The following is a 21,489-nucleotide window of genomic DNA, read 5'->3' as shown; positions in this document are numbered from 1 at the left end:
CCTTTATTTAGAAAATGACAAGATGAAGTTTCCCTCCGCTTTTCTTCTTGTGCATAAAACTCACACCAAATCTTTGTGAACTTAAGAATGCCACAAATACAGCATAGTGTGTTCCCATTCATGGAAAGGATTTGTGCATTTCACTTGTGAGCCTTGCAGCTTGTATGTATTCACAACTGTGTGCCAATCAACTCTGAAATCTGCATGAGCATTTTTTTTTGTATTCAAATCATTTATGTAATCAAGCTAAATGAAAATATGCTTGTTAAAGCTCAGAAAATTTTAACCTCTCCCCTCAACAACCCACCCTGAACAGTGGAAAGCTTTTGTACAGGAATAATCAGACAGTTGTGACCAAACTCAAAAGATGCTGAAGTTTATATTCGGACAACTCACTTTAGTATATGCAAGATATACAAGATATCTGCTTGATCGTGGAGCGTTGGACATTCCTTCAGCTGCTCAACAAGCTTCCTACAATCCAAATCACCATGAGCATCTTTAGGTAAGTGCAAAACATTTCCACGGTCCTAATAACAAAAGATGGATGAAAAATCAAAGAAATCATCTTGAAAAAAGTAGTGAAACTGTAACTTCCCATTAAACAACACAACAGACTTGCAACATAACCCCAGCTGACATACGGACGCATCACATAGTCCTTGCCAGACCACTGCAGGCATGAAAAGGAGACTAATCCCAGGAAAGTTCCAGAATGGAACTTTGCCTCTAGTTTTGGTTCAATCAACAAAGCCATTTTTTGGATAAAACAAAGAAATACTTTGTCAAAGAAGGAAACCAATTTATTTGCATGCTCTTCCTGTCATTTGCTGTTACTTGTAAAGAGAAAAGCACAAGGATACTACCTTTTTTTAGCTAAAATAATTCAGAGGTTTTTGAGTTCCACCTCCTACCAGTATATATATATATGGTGCTTTATGAATGCAGATGTTGCCATCATAACTTTTACAAGCTTATGAAACTAGTATGTTATGTAATGAGATGATGCAATCCTGTGGTGAGATCTTGGATGAAGAGGAGTTTTGCCTAATAAGCTATTCAGCAATTTATACGATCCTAAAATATCATTTCCACAAACAGAGCCTGTAGAGCAGAATCCTTTAGGAGGCTGGACACTACCTCCTGTAACCATTCTCAGCAACTGCACATATATATTAAGACAAAACAAGTGCCAAGCACAACCCCATCTTCATGCCTTGTAGTGGGATATGACTGGTGCCTTAAGGACATCTGTCCCTTCACACACTACGCTGCTCCCCAGACATTACTGTAAGTAGCATTTCTTGGAGAACGTCTCTAAAGGCTGTGAACATCCCATCCTTCCCTTTGTGTGTTCAGTTAGAATTAAAGACAATAGCATTTGGCCCTTCAAAACAAGCACCTATTGTATTATTTTCTGGTTTGCACACACAATTAACATTTTTCCACTTGATAATGTCTATTTAACCAGAAAACTTTCACTTGGCCAAAAAATAAACTTCAAACCAAGGGAGCAGCTATCCAGTGCCTCAAGCAAAATGGCTTGTCTGTGAAGGAAAATGAGAACTAGCATAGGGTTTGGCTGGAAAACACAGGAAAGGCCACAGTATTGCATCCTAAAACTACAAATAGCATAAAAATTCCCACAGCTTACCTTTGTCTCAAACAAATGAGGATTATCAACGAGATTCAGAGACTTCCGGTGCGTATTCAGAACTTTAGTGGGAAGAGACATAGACACAGCTGGAAAGCAAAGCCACCAGAAAAAAAGATTTTAAAAGTCCATTTCATAAATATGAAAATCGAGAACACCTACACAAAGCAACTATACTAGGTAAAAAGAAGAGAAATACCTCCAAGAGTCAAAATATAGAGGCGATGCTTCTGAGATGCTGTACGTGGAACTCGGGAGACAAGCACGCATTCTGAACGTTATTTCCTTCCAGGCTTGCCCCCAAAGCTTCTAACATCAGCACGTCAAAGGCTCAGGCACTACGTCCTCAACTGGTATCCCTTCTGATTGCCCATGCCTCAGAAATCCTACAGCCCAATGACCTGACCCTGCCAAGTGTTTTAAACACTCTAACAGGAAGAATGTGGAGAAAACGGTCTAACTGGCAAAGTGTCATAATCAAAGTGGTGATGCTAAATACAGGCTAATGCTCTGTTACCTTCATATACTGAATTCAATAGAGGATCAGATGATGCGGCACATGAAAGATGGGTGAAAAAAACTAACAAAAAAGCTTGAAAGTTATTAATTTACACTGAAGTTATGGGAAGCCTTCCCTTGACCAGGGCATCAAATACTACGTACCTACATATAAAACAAGGTATATGTTTTAATCTATTTAGAAATTCAGTCAAAGCATTATTTAGGTGTAAATCCTCCAATCAGTCTATTAAAAATGTAGCATTATTAGGAATAATGTCATCTCTACTCCATTTGTTCTCACAAATTTAGAAAGTACCTGCACATACTTCTATTTTTCTGGCACTGAAACATTTAATTTCACCACAACTTTATTAAAACAAGAAAGTACATTTTGAAAGCCTTTTTATAAACAAAGACCAAAAAAAATGAGTTCACTGACTCAGGTTCTAAAATTCTATCCAGCTGAGAAGTTGTAGGAGTTTCCATAAACCTAATTTTGATTAAATGTTACATTTCATAGCAGGTTGTCTATGCATACACCAAGATACTGGATACTGTGGGAACACAACAGTTACAGCTTCAGACTCATTCCTTGGTAACAACATACTTGTGCCACCAATTCTTTTTCAATGGCAGAGTTCTGAAGTACTTGAACTTGCCCCTTGTAGGTAAACAGGTTTTCTATTATTATTATCACTAAGTAAATAATAGGGAGAAATACCTGGAACCTCTAAACCCTTTGTCTTGGCCATTATTGACAGTATCTCTTCTGTAGAATGGTTTGCGCTGAACACAGGTGGTTGATTTGCAGTCTTTGAAGTTGGAGGCAGGTATGACTTCAGTGCTGTACTCTGCAGGACATTATGTATATACTGATCCAGCTCATCCTGGCTTTCTAGTGTGACATACAAGGTTTATTAAATCTAAAATCATAATTTATCAGTGCTTTCTGTTTCAAACACACCACTCTATTCTCACTTATATAGAAAGGCACACAAAAATGCAAGAGATTTTTAAGCTGAACAAATTGGAAAGAAAAAAAATAATCAGTTTTTGACACTTTGAAAACAGTTATATTAAGAAGTTGGTTTTCCCTTTCAAAGGAAGCAAAATAGTTTTTATCTTGCTGGTAGTCCACAGATCATGGTTGGACTTGATGATCTTAAAGGTTTTTTCCAACCTAAATGATTCCATGATTCCGTCATCTCCTCCATGCAAGCCCTTGTCTATGGCTCCTCACAGGCCCTTCCTCCCTCTAGCCTCTTCTATGCCCCCCTCCATCTGCTGACTCTTCAGACTCAGCTTTTACAGCAGCAGTTACTGGTCAATGCCATACTATGGACGTAGGAAGAATAAGCACAAATTCCTTCTGCAAATTAAGTCATGCAGGTACAGGACTGATACATAAGAAACCTGTATGATTATCAACTGCGCACAAAAACTCTGCATTGTAGGTAAACCCAGGGTCTGCGGATAGAACTTGAGAGTGAAAAAATCTGAAGTGAAAAAACCCTACCTTTTTCACAGAAATCTGCTGGAAAACCTTCATATTCACTGTCAGGACTATTATGGCCTTCATTATGGTCATCAAACAGTTTTAGATCACAGTCTGGATCCAGGAAGCTCAGATACGTGTGAAAAGAGGTGGTAAGAAATTCTGACAGCTTACCTATCTTCACCCTGCAAACAGGAACACATACCAAAGAGCATTAACAACCACCATTTTGATATTGATTAATGCTCAATGAGCTTTCAACAACTCCCAAAATTCTAAGACCTACTGTTAAATCTGCCTTTAGTAACTACAAAGCAGCAGATACTGATACTGAGAAAAAAAACCCCACAAAACAACAGTTGCGGATCCATCTGGGTACTTAACTGCTCTGCTTGCTAATTGAACCTAACTGCATTACACCTACAGGCCTAACTCAAAGTTTAATGATGCAGGGTGCTGTATGTTTACATGAAGAGAGACCCTAAACAAAGACTGCAAGGATAATGCATGAGGAACTGGGGCTGAGAAGTTCCTCTGAACAGCAGTAGCTTTTCACAGAACTGCACTGCTGCTAAAAAAATCAGAAAGCACATCTGATTGTCGGAGGAAAATACTGATTGAAAGACGGCAAGCAGAAAGAGAATAGGAAGGTACAATTAAATTGCTTTTATATGTTGATGAATGGAACACATAAGCTTCTCAGTACTACACGTAATTCATGTTTAAAATGTGTCCGATAACTGTGAAAGATAATTACTTCTTAAAAACAGAAGCCCGGCCAAGATCAAGTTTTTGTATTTCTTAAGTTTGACATTTGTTTTTCCTTATCCACTAATGGCAGTCAGAGATGCTACACCTTTTGGGAGACAGATCTTTCCCACTACATCTGAAGTCCAGCTACCACCTGATCGCCAAATAACAACTAAAGCTGAAACTCCTCGCTCTATGGAGTTATAGTACAAGGTCTGTGCACTATCACGAGGTCAAAACTGAGGCCTGTACAAGATTTAATTAAAAAAAAAAAAATTAAAAATCATGGAGACAGTCATCTGGGGTTTCTGACATTACCTTGCACCTCCAAAATAACCATCCTCTAATTTTCTTATGGTGGCAAGAACTGCTGGATGAATGTCAGTACCATCATCAACTGAAAAAGAATAATGAAAGAGTTGAAGCTTACCAACACATCCTCAAATTATCATGTCCAGTGGATTACTGGGTATTCTCTATGAAGTAAATCAGACAAATTTAAAATAGAACCCACAACTGCTACCAGTACCAGCTTATTCAAAAAAACCCAAACAAGCAAGCAAACAAAAACCAGCCCTCAGGCAAATTCTAAAGAGATCTCTCAGGACAAAACCCAACCCACTCAAGACAAGTTCCAAAGGGATTTCTATCAAATTTCTTTGGACAGAAATAGTATGGAGATGATGGGGAGATGCAAGATTATAAAGGGGGAGTAAAACCAAAATGAAATATTACCATGTCATACAAGTTCAGCGTATACTTGAGAAAGTTAAATTGTACTTCTGATGTTAGAACTCAGATGTTGAAACAGTCATGCCTCCTGCCTCCTCTCAAACTGACTTCCATCCTACTCCCCTGCAGTAATCTACTTTGCTTGAAAATCAAGTTTACCAAGCATTGTGTGGGTGATGGGAAACGTCAGGGTTGGTCTTCCTGTCATCCTCCAACAAGAAGTGAGGTAAGCCAGCTCTGTCTTGAGCATCTCCACAATCATCTGATTGTCTAGAGCCAGATAGAAGTGATGCTGGTCAGTAAACTAGAGAACAGAGAAATATGGTACATGAGTTGCCAGTGCTCTCATTTATTCCCATTTCCTCCCTTAAATCATTCACAAAAGCCATATGAGCTATTCCTGCCCACAAAACAGACTGCATGAATTAACCTAATAAGGCATGTGACTGTGAAAATGAAATCCATACTTATGCAGAGTCCATTTTCTTACACTTGTAAGCTGACTGTGAAAGAAGTAAGCCATACAAACAAAGAGTAGACAAACACAGCCATGAAGTAGAATCCTCACAATGACGAATTACAGTAACCTATGATCTGGAAGACAGAAGTACTGTAAATGTGGAAGAAAAAAAGCTAACAGTAGCATGTTAAGGACTGGGAACTAGTAACCATATGTCTCTTGGGAACAATCTGAAAGTCAAGCAGAATACAGAAAAGCTGGCAGTTACTGTGGATAAAAGGTACACTAGATGTACAATGGTAAAGCGTGCCTTTTCCGCTACAGAGAAAAGCCAAGAACCACAATAAGAGATTATCATGGCTACTTCAGGAGCTGGAAACCAAAAAAGCTAGATGAACAGTGGTAAGTATGTTAAAGCTGCCACAATAAAAGTTAAGGAAGCATAGAAGACTTGGGGATGGGTCAGCACATAAAAAGCATGTAAATTCAAGCTGGACAAGTCCAGAGAAATTACTTCAGGGAACTTAAGGGACTAGCCAAAACAATCCCCGAGCCACTCACAATTAGTTTTGCTAATTGTGGATGAACAAGTCCCAGAAATACAGACAGAAGCAACACACCGCCCGTCTTTAGAAAGGAAAAGCAGTGACAACATAGACCAGTCAAGTCAATTCCAGTGCCTGAGAGCACATGACAACAAAGCCAATTTGAGACTGCCAAGATAATTACAAAATGATAAAGCAAAATGGATAAACAGTCATATAAAAAAATATCAGCAAACGAGTCCAATTTCCTTCTCTCAGAGCAACTACATGGTAGGTACAAGAAACTGGTTGATATCTCTCAACGCCTGCAAATTTTCACACTAGGGAAGTGAAGAAAAAACATCTGATGTGGCAGAACTGCTTGAAAAATTGTTCTCGAAAGGTAGTTATTAACCACTTTTTTTCAGAATGAGAGGGTATCTAAATGGGGTCAGCCTTTGCCCCACACGTAATCAATGATTTCATTAGAGAACAGGATGAAATATAATCTACAAAACCACGGTATTTGTGGACATTAGTCAAGATCAACACAGATGAGCTGACTAATGTTAGGACTAATGCTGAGCTAACATTAGGAAGGTGAAATTAAACATTAAGTCATACTCCCCTCAAAAAAAAGTCAGGAGAAAATGTCTGGCTACACAGTACAACAGAAAATGTTATGGAGGTTTTAGTCAAAACACAGAATAAGCAGGAACTGTCAGTGTGCTGCTAATGCAATGATAAATGCCATTTTGGAATATATTAGTATGCCCACACTTGACACATGGCAAGATTTTAGCTGGAATATTGAGTCCTACTTACATAGTAAGATGTGGACAAAGATATTTTGAAAAAAAATCATGACTAAGGAATTTTTACCTAATTTGCAAAAGTGAGAACGGGTTGGGGGAACAACACATAAATGATCTGTCATAAAGCTGCTTGTGATCAATTGACATTGGGAAGAATGGGAAAGGATCCACATTTTTGGCAGTAAATCTGATGTTTGGACATCATGAAGCACTGCAGAAGCCATCTATGGAGTCCACTGAACTTAAATCTTCCACTGGAACTTAAAGACTAAATTAATCAAACATCTATTTAGGAGGGTGTGAGCATTCTTTATACTACTTCAGGTGCACATGTTTGGAGTAGGAGACCCCTTGGCTGTCTAGTACCAACTGCTAGAATAAATCTACAGGAATAAGTGTGTTGTATTTCATTACATGCATAAGTAAGAGCCATTGATTCTGGGGGGATCCGAACTTTGAGTAACACTGAAAAAGGCACTAAACAGAAAACAAAGACAAAATATCGCTTCCTCTGCCCTACTGACCCTTTCAACAATACAATGAAAAGATCACATCTTAGGCTCTTGGGGTTACAGTACTTGGCACACTTACTGTGAAACAAAATTTTCCATCAAAGCAATCAGGAGAAAGATACATGAAGTGCCCTATCTCTGGAGAAAGTATTTCATTAGCTGGAATGTTGGTTCAGGCAGAGATCAGTAACAACTTTGTACTATTGATTTGCTGTGTTCTCCTAAGCCAGAAGCCAAAGAAGCCAGATTCTGTATGACAAGGTATTTATCAGCACTCCTACCATGCAGATCATTCAACACTTAAAAAAACCACAAAGCAAAGCACATCTGCTTTATCAGCTCTGCTCTACCTAGAGTGACAGCACAGAACAGCAAAGTGCTTCATTAACGATTAGCCATTAAGTAAGCAGTGATTTCTCTGCCAGCTTTACACGCTCACCTGAGGGGTAAAAGCAAATATTTGATTTCTTATCACATACAACTTGGAGGTGCCTAACACTCCAATATGTCGGTGTGGCCGTCCACTTAATTTCATGTTCTTGTTCCGGCCTGTAAAGAAAAGGGGAAGAAAAAAAAAATAATCACATAATATTTCCTCTATGGTTTTCCACAACAACCAGTTTAGGTAAGGAGACCTACTTCATTGGTATCAGCAAGGCAGAAGACACATAAAGATAACAGTGAGATGCTACAGACTGGTCCATTTGTAGCAGCCATCAATATAAAAGCTAGAGTTCTTCAAAAGCCTAATTAAAAATAGAAACTTTGGCTTCACTGACACTGACCACTGGATCAGGTTTTTCAATTACAGTCATTGCTCAGCACCCAAAGCTTCCCCACCAAGGTCAGGTGGTACACCCTTTCAAAAAACAAGGCCACCAACACACAACAGAAACTGCACTGCTTTCACTGTAGAACCTTAAAGATTCTTGCCTGAAGAAGGCTAAATCTAAATACAAAGTACATCTAAATACAAAGACAGATTTTTATTCTTTTCATCAGGCTAATAAGCTGCACTTTTCTCAGCAGAGCTTACTAGTGAATGATCCACAATGCACCATTTGCTCCAGCAGTCAGGAGCTGACTTGAATCTGTCTGACAAGGAATCTTCAATCTGTTCCAAATAACCTTGTGCCTGAAAAAATACCACTGTGAAAATTCCCAGAGAAGGCATTGTTAAAAACAATACACCAATGTGTCAAATCATCCTACTCACTCCCCTACTAGTGAAAGAAGGCTATTATGAATTATTATGTTTCCTGTTGGAATCCCCTATTTAAGACAAATTCTAATTTTGTTAAGCTTCTTCGTACAAATGCATTTTTTAAAAGTCAAAGAAATTGATTTATATAAATTAAATCAAAGGAATTGAGACAGTGTAAAGCAAGAAAAACAAAAAACCTCAAAACATCACCCTTAAAAAATACCTTGCACAGCAGCAGAAAGAGGTTTCCATGTTCAAATACCTACCCAGCATGGTGTAGAGGTTACTCAGGATGCGAGCTGGCTGCACTCTGAGTGGATGGATATCAGCCATGCTCTGAACATTGATCCCATGGTCTTGCAAGAGGTTCTTTATTTGATTAGATTCTGCCAAAACAGTTACTGTAAAACCGAAAATGAAAACACAAGTAAGAATCGATGTTCTGTTCAACTGTCACTACTGTCACCTCTCAACTAATGCATTTGGTTGACCAAAGAGGCATGAAGACCTTAATTCTTTCTGAATTTATCGGCCCGTGAGATCAAAAGGGATTGCAAGAGTGTCAGACAGATACTGGCTCTCTGCTTCTCAGCAAGTCTTGCCATTCTTGTCCACTTTGGACCACAGGATATTCCACGTTGGAAGGGTCCTCCCTCATGAGGCCTCTACTCCAACTTCCTGCTCAAGGCAGGGTCAAGCTCTGAGGTTAGATCAAGCTCTTTGGGGCTTTATCAGTTTCTTCTGATTTCTTTCAGTACCGCTGGTTTGGATCACGCAGTCTCTTTTAGCAGATAGGGCTTTCCCCCCATAAAACAAGGGGAAACATGACTTGCAAATCTTTGTTGTTTTAATACAGCGTACTGAAACAACACAGCCAAGTCAATGAGGAATAAGTGCTGTCACTTGTATAGTAACTTTACAGAGGCCTCAAAATGGCAGAGGTAAGGAATAAATACAGTCTCAAAATAAGAGGAATTTACAGTCTGGGACCTGATTCCACATCTTGTCCTGCTTGAGGTTTTGCCCATGTTAGGTGGTTTATCGGTTTGGGACTGATAACTCAGTATTCTTCTTTGCATTATAAATACTTGTGAAAGAATGCCAAAAATAAGCAAGCACTTTATTTCTACTAGAAATTAAGCACTTCGGAATAAAAAAATATCACCCCCATGATCCACAAACATGGGGTAAGCAAGCACCTGCCCAGGTCACAGTATCATTGACAGAGGGTGCTCCTGATAAACGAGCTGGCTGCTCTTCCAGAGCAGTACGAGCCCTTGAAAACCCTTTAAGCCCTGATCAGCTGGTGTTTGCCCTCTACTTAATTTTCTGGTTTTGGCTGTTCCTGCACTGACTAAGGAAGTCCCATCCTGCAGCAGCCAATAGATAGCCATAAGTCTGGCCACCTCACCTCTGTTTATAGAGATCCTCCCCACTCATGGCTCTCTGGTTCCTCTGAAAAGGGGCTGCACAGAAACCTAACTAAACTGACCTGTCAGTCCTGCTCTTTCTACCTAGAACCCACCAAGATTTTCCTTTTCACTACAAGTTTGCCAGTCTCCCAGTCCCTGACAAGCCTTAATGTTTTATCCACTATTTAAAAAACAAAAAAAGTTGTTAAACCTGATCTTCCCTCCTGTAAAAAGGCAGCTAGGCAAACAACCCCTTTCTCCTTCTCACAGTATCATCAAAGCATCTATATCCCATGCAAAAATCCACATTATTTTTAAACATGTCTTTCTTCCTTCCTGTACATAGGGACTTCACCATCACATGATCCAATTCACCCAGAACGTTCAAAAAACTCCCTCACCTTGTACCACAACATCAGGTTTAAATCCAGTGGAAAATCTCCTGTTTAAGGGATCAATTTCACCTGCAGCAAGAAACCCCTAGAATAAATACAAAGGAAAGAAAAAAAGAAAGGAAACAAACAAAAATTATGTAAAACGCTTCTGATGACACCCAGAAGAATTCTTAACTGATTTCCATATTTTATCAGGAGACACAGGACTTAAAGCCTGGTTTATCTACCCCTTCCACTAAGTAGTACATTCAATAAAAACAATGGCTGCAATATTTTTCAGAACAACAAATAAAAGGTTATGACTGACAATCTGCATGTTCAGGTTTCCTATTTTAGAGTTGCAGCAACTGACCAATTTTGCCAGGCCGGTGATTTTTTTTGTAGCTCCACAGAGATATTCAGTGGTTCCTTTAACAAGTCCATGGCTAATAAGGGACAACTCCACAGGCAACTTATGTCACAGAGTAAGGTATAGCCTAGTGGAGTAGAAACAATGCAAAGTCCTAGCTCTGGAACAGCCAAATCAGCCTGGGCATACTCCTCTAGCTTAATTATACATCCAGTTCATCTGACAACTTATTCAGCTCGACTAGAAACAGATATCTATATATAGCAAAAAAGCTCCTGAAAGCTCGGAGTCACCCTTCCATGGTTCATGTACATGTTCCTACTGGAAAACACACTGAACCCTGCCTGTCAACAGAACTGTACTTTAAGCACAAGCCATCTCAAAAGAAAGTGAAATACAAGCTCACCTACTATACAAGAAACAATTACCTCTGCTAATAGGCAACTAAGGATATACAATGATTGGCCCCAAAGATGAGGCAACTTTCCCACTGGAACACGATCCACTGAGTGAGGATTTTCATACTCCTCATCTACCTGAAAGCAAACATATAAACAAGAAAAATTACCCTAAAGTTGTGAAGAACAATCAATAACATGGAAGTATTTGAAAAGAATATGGTCTATCATCTAGCCTTTTTAACTTGCTGTGACATCGTGATCTCTCTGGTTTACTTTTAAGGCTGTATGTTTTCTGGGACAAGAACTGTGCTTTCTTATAGTACACTGCCCCACCCTTCAAAGCTGGGCATTGAATGGGGACTCTGCGTGCAGTTACAGCTTTGGTGTTAGCACTTCCCCTTTATTCTCACTATGCCTTTGCTGCCTTCTCTCTGGACAGCTTGTCAGTAATTGTGTGTCTGCTTTCTGATCCCTTGCAGGACAGCACTTAACTTCATTAATGCCCAACTAGATTCCTGAAGTAAAGGTGCTATCCAAAAATAAAGACTTTTTCACCTTTCCTGTGTTAGCAAGAATGGTCAATGGAAAAATTCGGAGCAGACTCTTATTAATTTAGAAAAAGGAAAACTGTCTTGGTTTTGAGGTATATAGATCTATTAAGGGTGGGGGAAAAACCCTCCTAGATAATATCTTTACTGTAACCATTTTAAAATTTCTAAATGACAGGCAAAATCTACCCTGTTTATTTGGCACATTCATCCGATCATCATCACCTCAAAATTCCCAAGGCGGCTCTGAACTCTTACATGCTTGTTCCCACTAGGAAGGCAATTCACAGTTCCCACCTCAGATCTGCAAGCAAGACATCAGCTGTCAACACTCCCTGCTCAAACTCAGACCAACCCAGGAGGCTCCACACCCTTAGTGAGTGAAGGCTGAGAAGTCTGGAGTGGGAGAAGCTGGCAGGGAGTGATATGAAGGCAAATAGCATGGAAAAGCACATAAGCTCATCTGAATTTCTCTCTCACAATGGGAGAATGAGGTAAACAGTAACAGCAAAGATGGGGTGGTGGTGGGTGGAAACCCAAACAAAACAAAACAAAAACCCCAGCCCAAACTCTAACTCTAATTTGAGAGCCCATCTGAAACCTGTTTATCTCTCAGATACAAGCTCTGGAAAAGAAATAGACTATCAACAAATAGACTACACAGGTAGGACAGTATGCTTTTTTTTCTTTCAGCTTCAGCTCCTAAGTCAGCATCAGCACTTCTTCGATATATGCCTTGCTACAAAGATTTAAAACTTTAGACCTGCTCTAATATTTCCACAGGCACCCAGATTCCCAAATAAAAAATGTGACCATTTGGACACCTGAAGTTCATCATTTCTCAGCAGAAGCTGTGAGAGGTCTCTTAACTTTTAAATAACGTGCAGTAGTTGTTTTTTTTTTTATTGCTTGTTTAAATTTATCAGCTACAGGAAAACTATAAAACCAACGTTCATCTCGGTATCTATACTTTGCGTACTGAAGTGGATGCTGCATTTTCACAATACCTTTTCTGGAGGGACAGCATACAATTCAGGCATTAGCACTATTCCACTCTTCTCTCTAATAAGTATTCCTTCCAGAGCCTCTCTATACTCTTGTACCTGGAAATATTTTAAAAAAACAGTGAGAATTTACATTACATGCAGTCAGCAAACCCAAAAGAGTAAAGTTAAAGTTTTAGTACTTTCTAACAGTACTTTTCTGCTGAAAGTTCATTTAAAAATAAAAAGGGAGGGAGGGGTTGATGACTTGCTGATGGAAGATCAGGGTTCAGATTCTCAGAGACTGTTCCAGCATCTCTATTACCAGCCTCAGAAACATGAAGACATACCTTTATAACACGCTGCTGCAGTACAAAACTTCTAACATATTCCTATCAAGAAGCCATTGGAACAAATCCTACATGAAATTTGCAATAGACACCAATGCAGTGACACGGACACCAGGATTGCCAATATTCATAAAAGTTATATCAATTGTTAGCTTCCTACCATGCACATTTGTCTACCATCTTCTGAATTCTCATTTTCAAGTTCGGGAAATCTTTTTCTCTTACCCGATTTGCTTAAAAATTTGCCCGATGGAAAACTTAGAATAAACTATTTAAAAATATCTAAGTTCACTGAACTTAAAATCCTTTTTTTCTTGTTTGTTAGACAACGTATTACGGACAGGAACGCCAGACTGATACAAGATAAAGAACATTTAATATTCTTTTTACCAGATCCCTTATTTTGTTCCGTTTCTTAACTACCTCATTACAAACCTTTACTTACAGGGGAACTGTTTTAAAGTGTTACCAGCACCCACCTCTGAAGTGCTATTTCTGCTATCCCTTCTGAGTACAGTGGAACATGCAAAGTAAAGCAACCACAGGTTCATATTATGGTAAACTGATTTTTCAGTATCCTGTCCTTCTCCACTCTTTCAGTCCTCAGGGTGCTTCTTTTTCTACCAGTTGCTGCCATTGCAACCAGTTCTCTGCAGATCAGACACTCACCTGAGTGTCTCAGTGACTCATTCAACCATGTTTAAATGGTGGGAACTGGGAGCAATTGCCCAGTCTGACCATACCCTAGCACAGCCTGTCTGCACACCATAAACGAAAACAGGTATATACCATGCCAGATAATCCAACTAATTTCTAGAGACTGCTTTGTGAAATGGTATTTTACTCACATGACTGAATTCTGATACTCCTCTTCATGACCTAATGCCATTTCTCTATCAGACTATTTTTACTGTGTTCAGGAAAGCAACTTATATTTTCTAGTGTCAGTAAGTATTTCACTTGATTTACAACATCTGGTACAGAAAGAGGGCTTTTTGGTCTGAAACTCTGTTTTGTTTCTGATTCCATTTTATTTTTTAAGGGGTTATGTTTAGCAGACTGTTGTCCCTTTGCATACTAGGCACTTCTAAATCACATGTATTTTTACTTCCTTCAAGCCACCAATCTACAGAAGTCCTGGTATGAATACATTTAGTCTTGGTTACTTGTCACTCTTTCATTCACCAGTACTCTCCAGGTGCCACTATAACTTTGGAGGGTTCAACCAGTTTAGCTCCCCTGACTACTGAATGCTTGACACAGTGAAGGCGTGAAGTAACTCAGGCAATCAATGAAAATGAAATGGCTCCTCATAATCCAATCTCAGATCTCCCTGAATGTACAAAAGGACTGAAAGCACTATGAATCTTGTTCTCAGCAGCCAAGTCACAGAGGTCAGGGGAAAAAGAAGCTGGTCTCATCCTGAATTAATTGGGAAAAGAGCATCAAGGTTGGTGGTAAGACAGAACCAGGCAAATAAATCCCATTCAGCCCAGTTTGACCACACCAGCTAACAGAGCCACTCAACCTCGTAGAGAGCGGGCAACAAGGCCTCAGTGTGCACAACGCTGCAGCCTCTACCATGTCACAAACTCCCCAGGAACGTGGGATTGGCTGAAGACTATTCCTATCCTGCTGATGGGGTATCCAACTGATACCCAAATTAAACACAGAGCAGAGCTACAAAATACCGTGGGTAAATGGCTTTGCATTTTCATTGAAAGTAATTTCTCCTTTCCTCACCTGAATTTTGTCCTCATTAAATACTCCATCAATTAGGAAGTATGTCCAGAACACTGGCCACTCACATTCTATATTCTCAAAGAGCTTGAGCTCAGCGGGATCATAGTGCAGCCTGCTTGGATCCTAGAAATTCAATCATACTCATTTAGTCACTAATATTCCAATCATAATGGCCACCTATTTTATACAAGTAATTAAAACGAAGAAACCAATAAACACACCAGAAATAGCTTCCACAGTCTCTTGGCTTCTTTTTCACATTCAGTCCCAAACTCACTTAATCGCTCCCTAGACAAATCAACTTTTCCCAGTCTCAGAATCTAGGCGTCACCCAAATAATCTTGGCTCTGTCTCAGTTCAAAGATATTTTGGGAGACATCAGACACCGCTTCCACTTAGGTACCATAAGCATATCTAATGGTTCATTTCTTACAGGATTATTAATAAAGTTCTGTCCTTAATTTGTTTTCAAACCCTTAGTTTCCTTCAGATGTGTGTCATCCATTTCTAGGGTGGATACTCCAAATCCACTAAGACGTCTCAACAGCGATACAGACAGAACTTCACCCCTTCATGAAAATGAGACAAAGATTTCTATAAACAAGAAATAAAATTATTCCTAATGCCTACTGAAAATATACATCAGAAGTACCTCTCTGGGTGTCTTGTAGCCATCTCTGAGAAAGCGACAGCAGCCATAGCGGCCCTGTAAAAACAGACAAAATAGAAAACTTCACATACTGTTCTTCCTCACAGACTAACATCAGCATAAAAGTTATGTGCCGAGTTTTAAGTGTCACTTGGGGTTTTTCCTCCTTCTCTTCCACACACGGATGAACCAAGTCTGGAAACCTTTGTTTAATTAGGATTTTTGTTTAAGAAAGGGAGGTTCTGCTTCTCTTTCCCTCTGAAAAATAAAAATAAAGGGAATCCTTACCTGCAATTTGGATATGATTTCACTCTTCGTTACATTAACAAGGTTTAGATCCTCCACTGCAAAAGCCGGGTAAGAAATAATAGACAGAAGGCCAGCATCTATCTCCTTTGATGTGGATGCCCTTGGCAACATGGAGTATAGAATAGACTGAGCGAGACAGGAACAGAAGACAGGGATGTAAAACAATTTACCTACTTCAAAAGACTATGTCAAGTGCAAATGGAATAGACTATACTACCTGCAAAGTGACAAAGAACTCACTGCATGATTTTTTTTAACTGAATTAGAAAGAATGCTTCACACCACTCACTTTCACACAATCTACTAGAAAACAAGGTGAACAGCATAGTCTGAAGCCATCCTTATTACGTCAAGTGCTTGGTTCAGTTAATCAACATTTCATTTAAAAATAAAAGGGAGCAGGTGGTTGGTTTTCCCCTAGCAAAGGGAACAGAAGACTAATTTTTACCTGACAATGTTCTACTTCATCAGGAAGAACATGAATCACTGATTTGTGTCCTCCATGAGCTCCAAAAAGATCTAGTTCATCAATTGCTTCCAAAGCAGCCTTCAAGAAAAACAAAACAACCACCCAAAATCACTGAATACCTTTTAAGCCAAGTATACATCCTAGCACTTGTGCTTATCCTCTGAAGGAAATTACCTAAGACAGAAGTTCGCTCCACAGACATTTTTTCATCTTCAAAGGGAAGCCTGGCAGTATTTTAGAAAAACTAAGTATTTCTGTTTTTCTGCTAGCAGGATACAGGACTGATGCACTGATGACCCTTCTTACAATTTAAAGGCAACGCAAAACAATGGGGAGATGGGTTTCCACTGAGATAATGTCTAAATATCAAAGGACTTACTAATAAATGCTTCTCATGTCCTATATTCCAAAATAGCCCCCACTCAGTGATCTTTCACTTTTCCTGTCTGAAAGGTTGTTCAAAGAGGAAGGCGGCACCAGCCTCTGCTGATTCTGGGTCCCAACAGGAGAGCATCACCACACTCTGACACTATCACTTCTCGAGGGAAAGAGAAAAGAGATGTCTGCCTCTCTCCACAGCCAGTCAAGGCACAGCACATTCCGTGTCAACAGGGGAATCGCCACATCTCATACCTCTTGGCCATAATGCGTTTGCCTACTGAAGACATCAGCAGCCCAACCACCCACTCCATCTGGACACTTCTACTTTAACCTAGCAGGCCACAAAACCTGGCTTTGAAGCAGCGAGGTGTGAAGCACCATGCAGGGAATGTGCCAGGAAGACAGCAAGGACTGGCCAGAGCCAGGCTAGCAAAGCCCTCCTCTGAAATGTGTATTCACAGGGTTGCAGTAGCACTGAACATTGCTCTGTGCCCATTTTTCTCCTGCAGCTTCACAGTAGTGTCAGTCTCTGACAAATGAAGGATTGTACAGCACCACCTGCCTTATCTCTCTGCAGAGGGACAAGCGTATTTTTCTTCTTCCAACACAAACATGGGTTTACTGGCTCTGCAGAGCCTCTCTAGCTGAGTGCTAGAGCAAGCAGTTGTTCCCGATAGCAGCAGAAAGCCCCACTGAAGAATTGATAGCCTGGACCATGGGCAGTCTTAACAGTACAGAAAAGACACTTGAGAACCACTCAAAGGCCTGTGCTCTGTGCTGTACTGCTGTCGTGGGTAGCCACACAAAGCAGATATGAGGCATAAATGTTAAGAGGGAATTCCAGAGGCAGATTACAAAAAAATAGCATCTATCTCACCCTCTGCAGCACGGCTTCCAGTATGCCCCCCAAGTCCCCACCCCAAACAGCACTTTTATTGGACTCAGAGCCACAGAAAAGCAAAGCTGTGCAGCGAGTCCCACGGGTCATCCCGACATCGACATGCCCAGAAGTTGTGCAGAGACCATGGCAACCTGCACCAGACTGTTCCCTGCAAGAAATCTCGTAATGGACAGCTAAGAGAGAATAACCTCCCCCATGGACACCACCCCATTGCTATCCAACTGAACTGTGGCAAAGACCAGCAGGTTTTCCCTCTTGCAGTTACACAAGATCTTGGTAACTAATATATCCCACTGAAATGCAACTAAACCTTTGACCTTAGCTACGTTTGGCTTCTATGAGTCCCCCAGACACCACGTGAAAAGGCAGTTGCCAATTACACATTCACATTTATGGCTTTCTGAGTTTCATTTGGTATCTCTGTGACCTTGTGCTATGGGGGAACCAGAAATATCCACTTTCTTTTAATTACTTATTAATTTTTTTTCTCAAAGTTATTTGTCAATAATTTTTAGACTGATAGTCTGTTGTTTTCCAGAACTTACATCCAACTTAATCTTACTATGAAAACATCACATATAATACTGGGTCTGGAGAATTATGAATGAGGGACAGAAAACTAGAGGCCACTTTATGAGACTGCACCTCACTGAATCTATCAGATTAATGGCTCAATGAACCTGCTACCCTTCTTGCAATCAATCCCCAGAACTCCACTGAGGTCCTTCAATGAAAGCCGTTATCACAAGGACTTGACACTAACAAATATTCACTCACGCCCAAATAAAAATTCTTATACAGTCAGTTAAATATTGCAGTAGCCAAGACCACCATGCAAAGGAAATAATCACGTTTGTCAGAGCCCTTCAGCATGACAAATCAACCATGAAGAAGGTATCAGGAAGACATTCTCACTTTGGCCATCCCTACGGAGCTCGCATTCAGTTCAGGGATGCCCTGGTTTGTCTTATCACCACGTTCCCAAATTCCATAATCCTGCAACAACAACATCATCAAGAAAAAACGGCATGATTATATATAAAAACAATGTTTCCCCCCCCTCACCCCCAACAAAATCAGACCCCTGCATGAAATTTGTTTATTTGACTTAAAAAAAAAACAACAAAAAAAACCCACAAAGAAAAACAAAGAAAAAAAGAAAGAAAAAACAAAAGGCTTCAAGTCTCCAAAGAGCTCCTCCCCATATTTAAAGAGCAGCACATAAAAACATACCCTAGCAGGATCAGGTCTACAGTGATGAATCACTGTCTTCACAGAACACACAAAGCTTTTAATTCCTTCCTCCTGTGTGTGCTTCTCCCTGTGCCACTTCCAACTTTTCACTTTCCAAAACATTTTTTAACACTTGGTTCTTTTTAGAAAGAACCTTAAGCTTTTAATGAGACATCAGGCAGTTTTATTAATTATCAATAAAGAAAAACTATTATTAGATAGATATAGATTGAATATATACACCTCACCCGGGCAGCAGTAAATCCTCCACAGCCCTCCCACCATCTCCAAAGATAATGCTCACAATGTAGAGTACTGACAGGTTCTGATACCTTACAATGGAAAAAGAAGCCTGTATTTTCCTTCTCCATCAATATATAATTTTCCACCCACATCTGAGCAGTGTTCAGGTGATTTACACACAAATAACTACTTACAGCAACTTTGTAGGCAGCTTCTATGTAAAAAACAAGATTCTGAATAAAGGTAACTTCATCGAGGGTGAAGATAATACGTAGCCCTGATTAAAAGAAGAGAAGAGAGTAATTACACTGTATCAGAACTGAAGTATTTATTCTTCAGTGAGTTTCATGCTTTTGTTTATTTGCTACCATCTACTCCCCACTGAAATCAATAGAAAAACTCACGCTGATTTCAAAAGATCAGGCAGCAAGTCAATACTTGCTACTGATAAAATACTTCAAATGCTACCAACACATACTGTTTCGAAGTTTCACAAACCAAAAAACACTCCTGGGAGGGTGGCATTCAGACACAGTTGGTACCAAGCACAGACATCTGAGCTAGCTCTGGCGCTTGAGAGCTGTGCATCCCAATTCCCACAGCTCCCCATCCCGCCTCGCCCGCTTAAGAGTTCTATTGAGGGACCATCAGGACAAGCAGGTGTCCACTCTGCAGGGGTCAATGGCAAGGGGCTCTGAGGACAGAAAAATACATAAGGAAGTAAATCCTTATCCTCACAGGAGGAGTACCGTTCAGAAGGGCACAAAATAAAACAGTACCAGCAAGAAGTGGAACACAAATGGCACTAGTGGCACCTGACTCAACATCGCCACTCTCTGAAGAAACCTAGCTGTCCATTAGGATGTCCTACATAGTCTTCAAACACGAAACTCTTCTCTGACATGACTCTGAATTTTTCATGTATTTGTATGCCAACAAACATTAAGGGAATGAACGTTGTCAGTTACTATAAACATAAAATCGTAACTAAGTCATATCTCTTTTCCAGAGAAGTATTTTCATCTGAGTAATAATTAAGTAAAGGTCTCTGAAGATAGTTACTTTTTTTCCTTTTCAAGTGAATGCTAGAATGGCAAAAGAGTGCAATAACAGTCAAGGTTAAAAGGACTCCTGCTTACCTGATGCAGTCATCTGTGCCAAGAAGAGCAGGTACAGTGAAGTTGCATCCACTTGTAGATGCCCCCACTGGTCATCTCCAACCACCGTGGCACAAGTTGCAGAGTTATACTTGGCATGTAGGCAGTCCTTGGTACTCTGGGTGCGTTTGAACTTCTCTACCTTATCTACCTACAAAGCCACCACAAATATAAAATCTGAAAGATTTTGGAATAAATTCTCCAAACTATTTCAAAATGAACAACTCTTCTCAGGTGAGGAGAAACTTAAAGTCCTAATTCCTGTTAACTCACTTCTGTGTTCAGATTGATCAGAGTGCTTAAACACAACTCTAGCTTTAGGCTCCAGCTAAATCCACACCTCTTCAGGAAAGAAGATGTAATTACCTTGCTTAGTTCAGATCTTAGTTACAGGTATGCATCTTGGTGAAAATCAGTTTGCAAATGCAAAACTGTGATTCACTACAAGCACAATCTCAAAAAGGTGCAAGTAAGATCAGAGTTTTGCTCAAGAGTTTTAAAAAGACTCCCCACATCATCTACACATATGCAAAAAAAAAAAAAAAAAAATCACTCTACAGAAAAGACACAAGAAATACATGCTTCAGATGAAATGCTTTGCAAATACAACATGTACCAATTCAACTCATACCTATGACATTACCTGTCTCATCATACACTGTAGGAGTCCCCGCATCAGCTTCACAACATTCTGCAGGAACGAAACAGACCAGTGACATGGCCAGCCTCATCAGCTGTTACAAACAATGTTCAAAAGTGACAAAGTTCACACACCCTACTAATGTCCCGCCAAAGGTAATAAACCACATATTTGCCTGAAATGCTTTACATACCTTTATTTTTTTTTAGTACAATGGTTGAATTTTATTCCCACATCCCTATCTAAGAGAACAATCTTTTCCCAAAGGCCCTCTTTAAACAGTGCAGCAACTCTGTGGTTCTTCTATCCAGCCAAGGAAGTAATAGGAATGCTATGTATAACAATAATAATAGTAATAATAATAATTTTTAGAGTGGCAGATCCAGGGAACACTCAGACATTGACATGACTGGCAAACCTGCGGAGTTTCTTCTGCTTTTTATAGAGTACAACAGAAAGCAGACAACTAATGTAAAGAAACGGCCTTTAGTGCATACAAGGATAAGCGCAGGATTTTGCCTTAAATGAAGAAATCAATCCCATCTTTTTACCCCCCAAAAAACAGAGCCTTAAAATATGATGGTGCAAACTGAGTCAAAGTTATTCTGTCACTACAGGCCTCCCTGGTCTGAACTGTACATGTCAGCATAAAATCTACTCAGTCCCTTAAAACAACAGC

The 21,489-nt window shown here is 39.8% G+C and overlaps 1 protein-coding gene across 5 annotated transcripts in view; it reads right to left on the bottom strand.

The window, feature by feature from the left end:
* Positions 1–21,489, bottom strand: part of PHKA2 (phosphorylase kinase regulatory subunit alpha 2) — a 49,183-nt gene that overhangs the window by 21,189 nt on the left and 6,505 nt on the right. For 4 of the 5 annotated variants that reach the window (XM_056327868.1, XM_056327871.1, XM_056327867.1 and 1 more), the window contains exons 3-21: positions 20,814–20,861; positions 20,153–20,321; positions 19,208–19,290; positions 18,453–18,533; positions 16,235–16,333; positions 15,766–15,912; positions 15,481–15,534; positions 14,829–14,951; positions 12,760–12,855; positions 11,232–11,339; positions 10,461–10,539; positions 8,914–9,048; positions 7,883–7,992; positions 5,292–5,436; positions 4,719–4,797; positions 3,672–3,835; positions 2,877–3,050; positions 1,655–1,743; positions 397–530 (exon numbers count right to left, since the gene is read on the bottom strand). In XM_056327868.1, coding sequence (XP_056183843.1) covers positions 397–530; positions 1,655–1,743; positions 2,877–3,050; positions 3,672–3,835; positions 4,719–4,797; positions 5,292–5,436; positions 7,883–7,992; positions 8,914–9,048; positions 10,461–10,539; positions 11,232–11,339; positions 12,760–12,855; positions 14,829–14,951; positions 15,481–15,534; positions 15,766–15,912; positions 16,235–16,333; positions 18,453–18,533; positions 19,208–19,290; positions 20,153–20,321; positions 20,814–20,861 — 2,117 coding nt within the window. Of the gene's footprint in view, positions 1–396; positions 531–1,654; positions 1,744–2,876; positions 3,051–3,671; positions 3,836–4,718; positions 4,798–5,291; positions 5,437–7,882; positions 7,993–8,913; positions 9,049–10,460; positions 10,540–11,231; positions 11,340–12,759; positions 12,856–14,828; positions 14,952–15,480; positions 15,535–15,765; positions 15,913–16,234; positions 16,334–18,452; positions 18,534–19,207; positions 19,291–20,152; positions 20,322–20,801; positions 20,862–21,489 lie in introns of all 5 variants that reach the window. The other variant, XM_056327870.1, reaches the window with a different exon arrangement.

Source organism: Falco biarmicus, chromosome 2 (genome assembly GCF_023638135.1).
Source record: "Falco biarmicus isolate bFalBia1 chromosome 2, bFalBia1.pri, whole genome shotgun sequence".
Classification (NCBI taxonomy): domain Eukaryota; kingdom Metazoa; phylum Chordata; class Aves; order Falconiformes; family Falconidae; genus Falco; species Falco biarmicus.
This window is presented reverse-complemented; position numbering and strand designations above follow the sequence as displayed.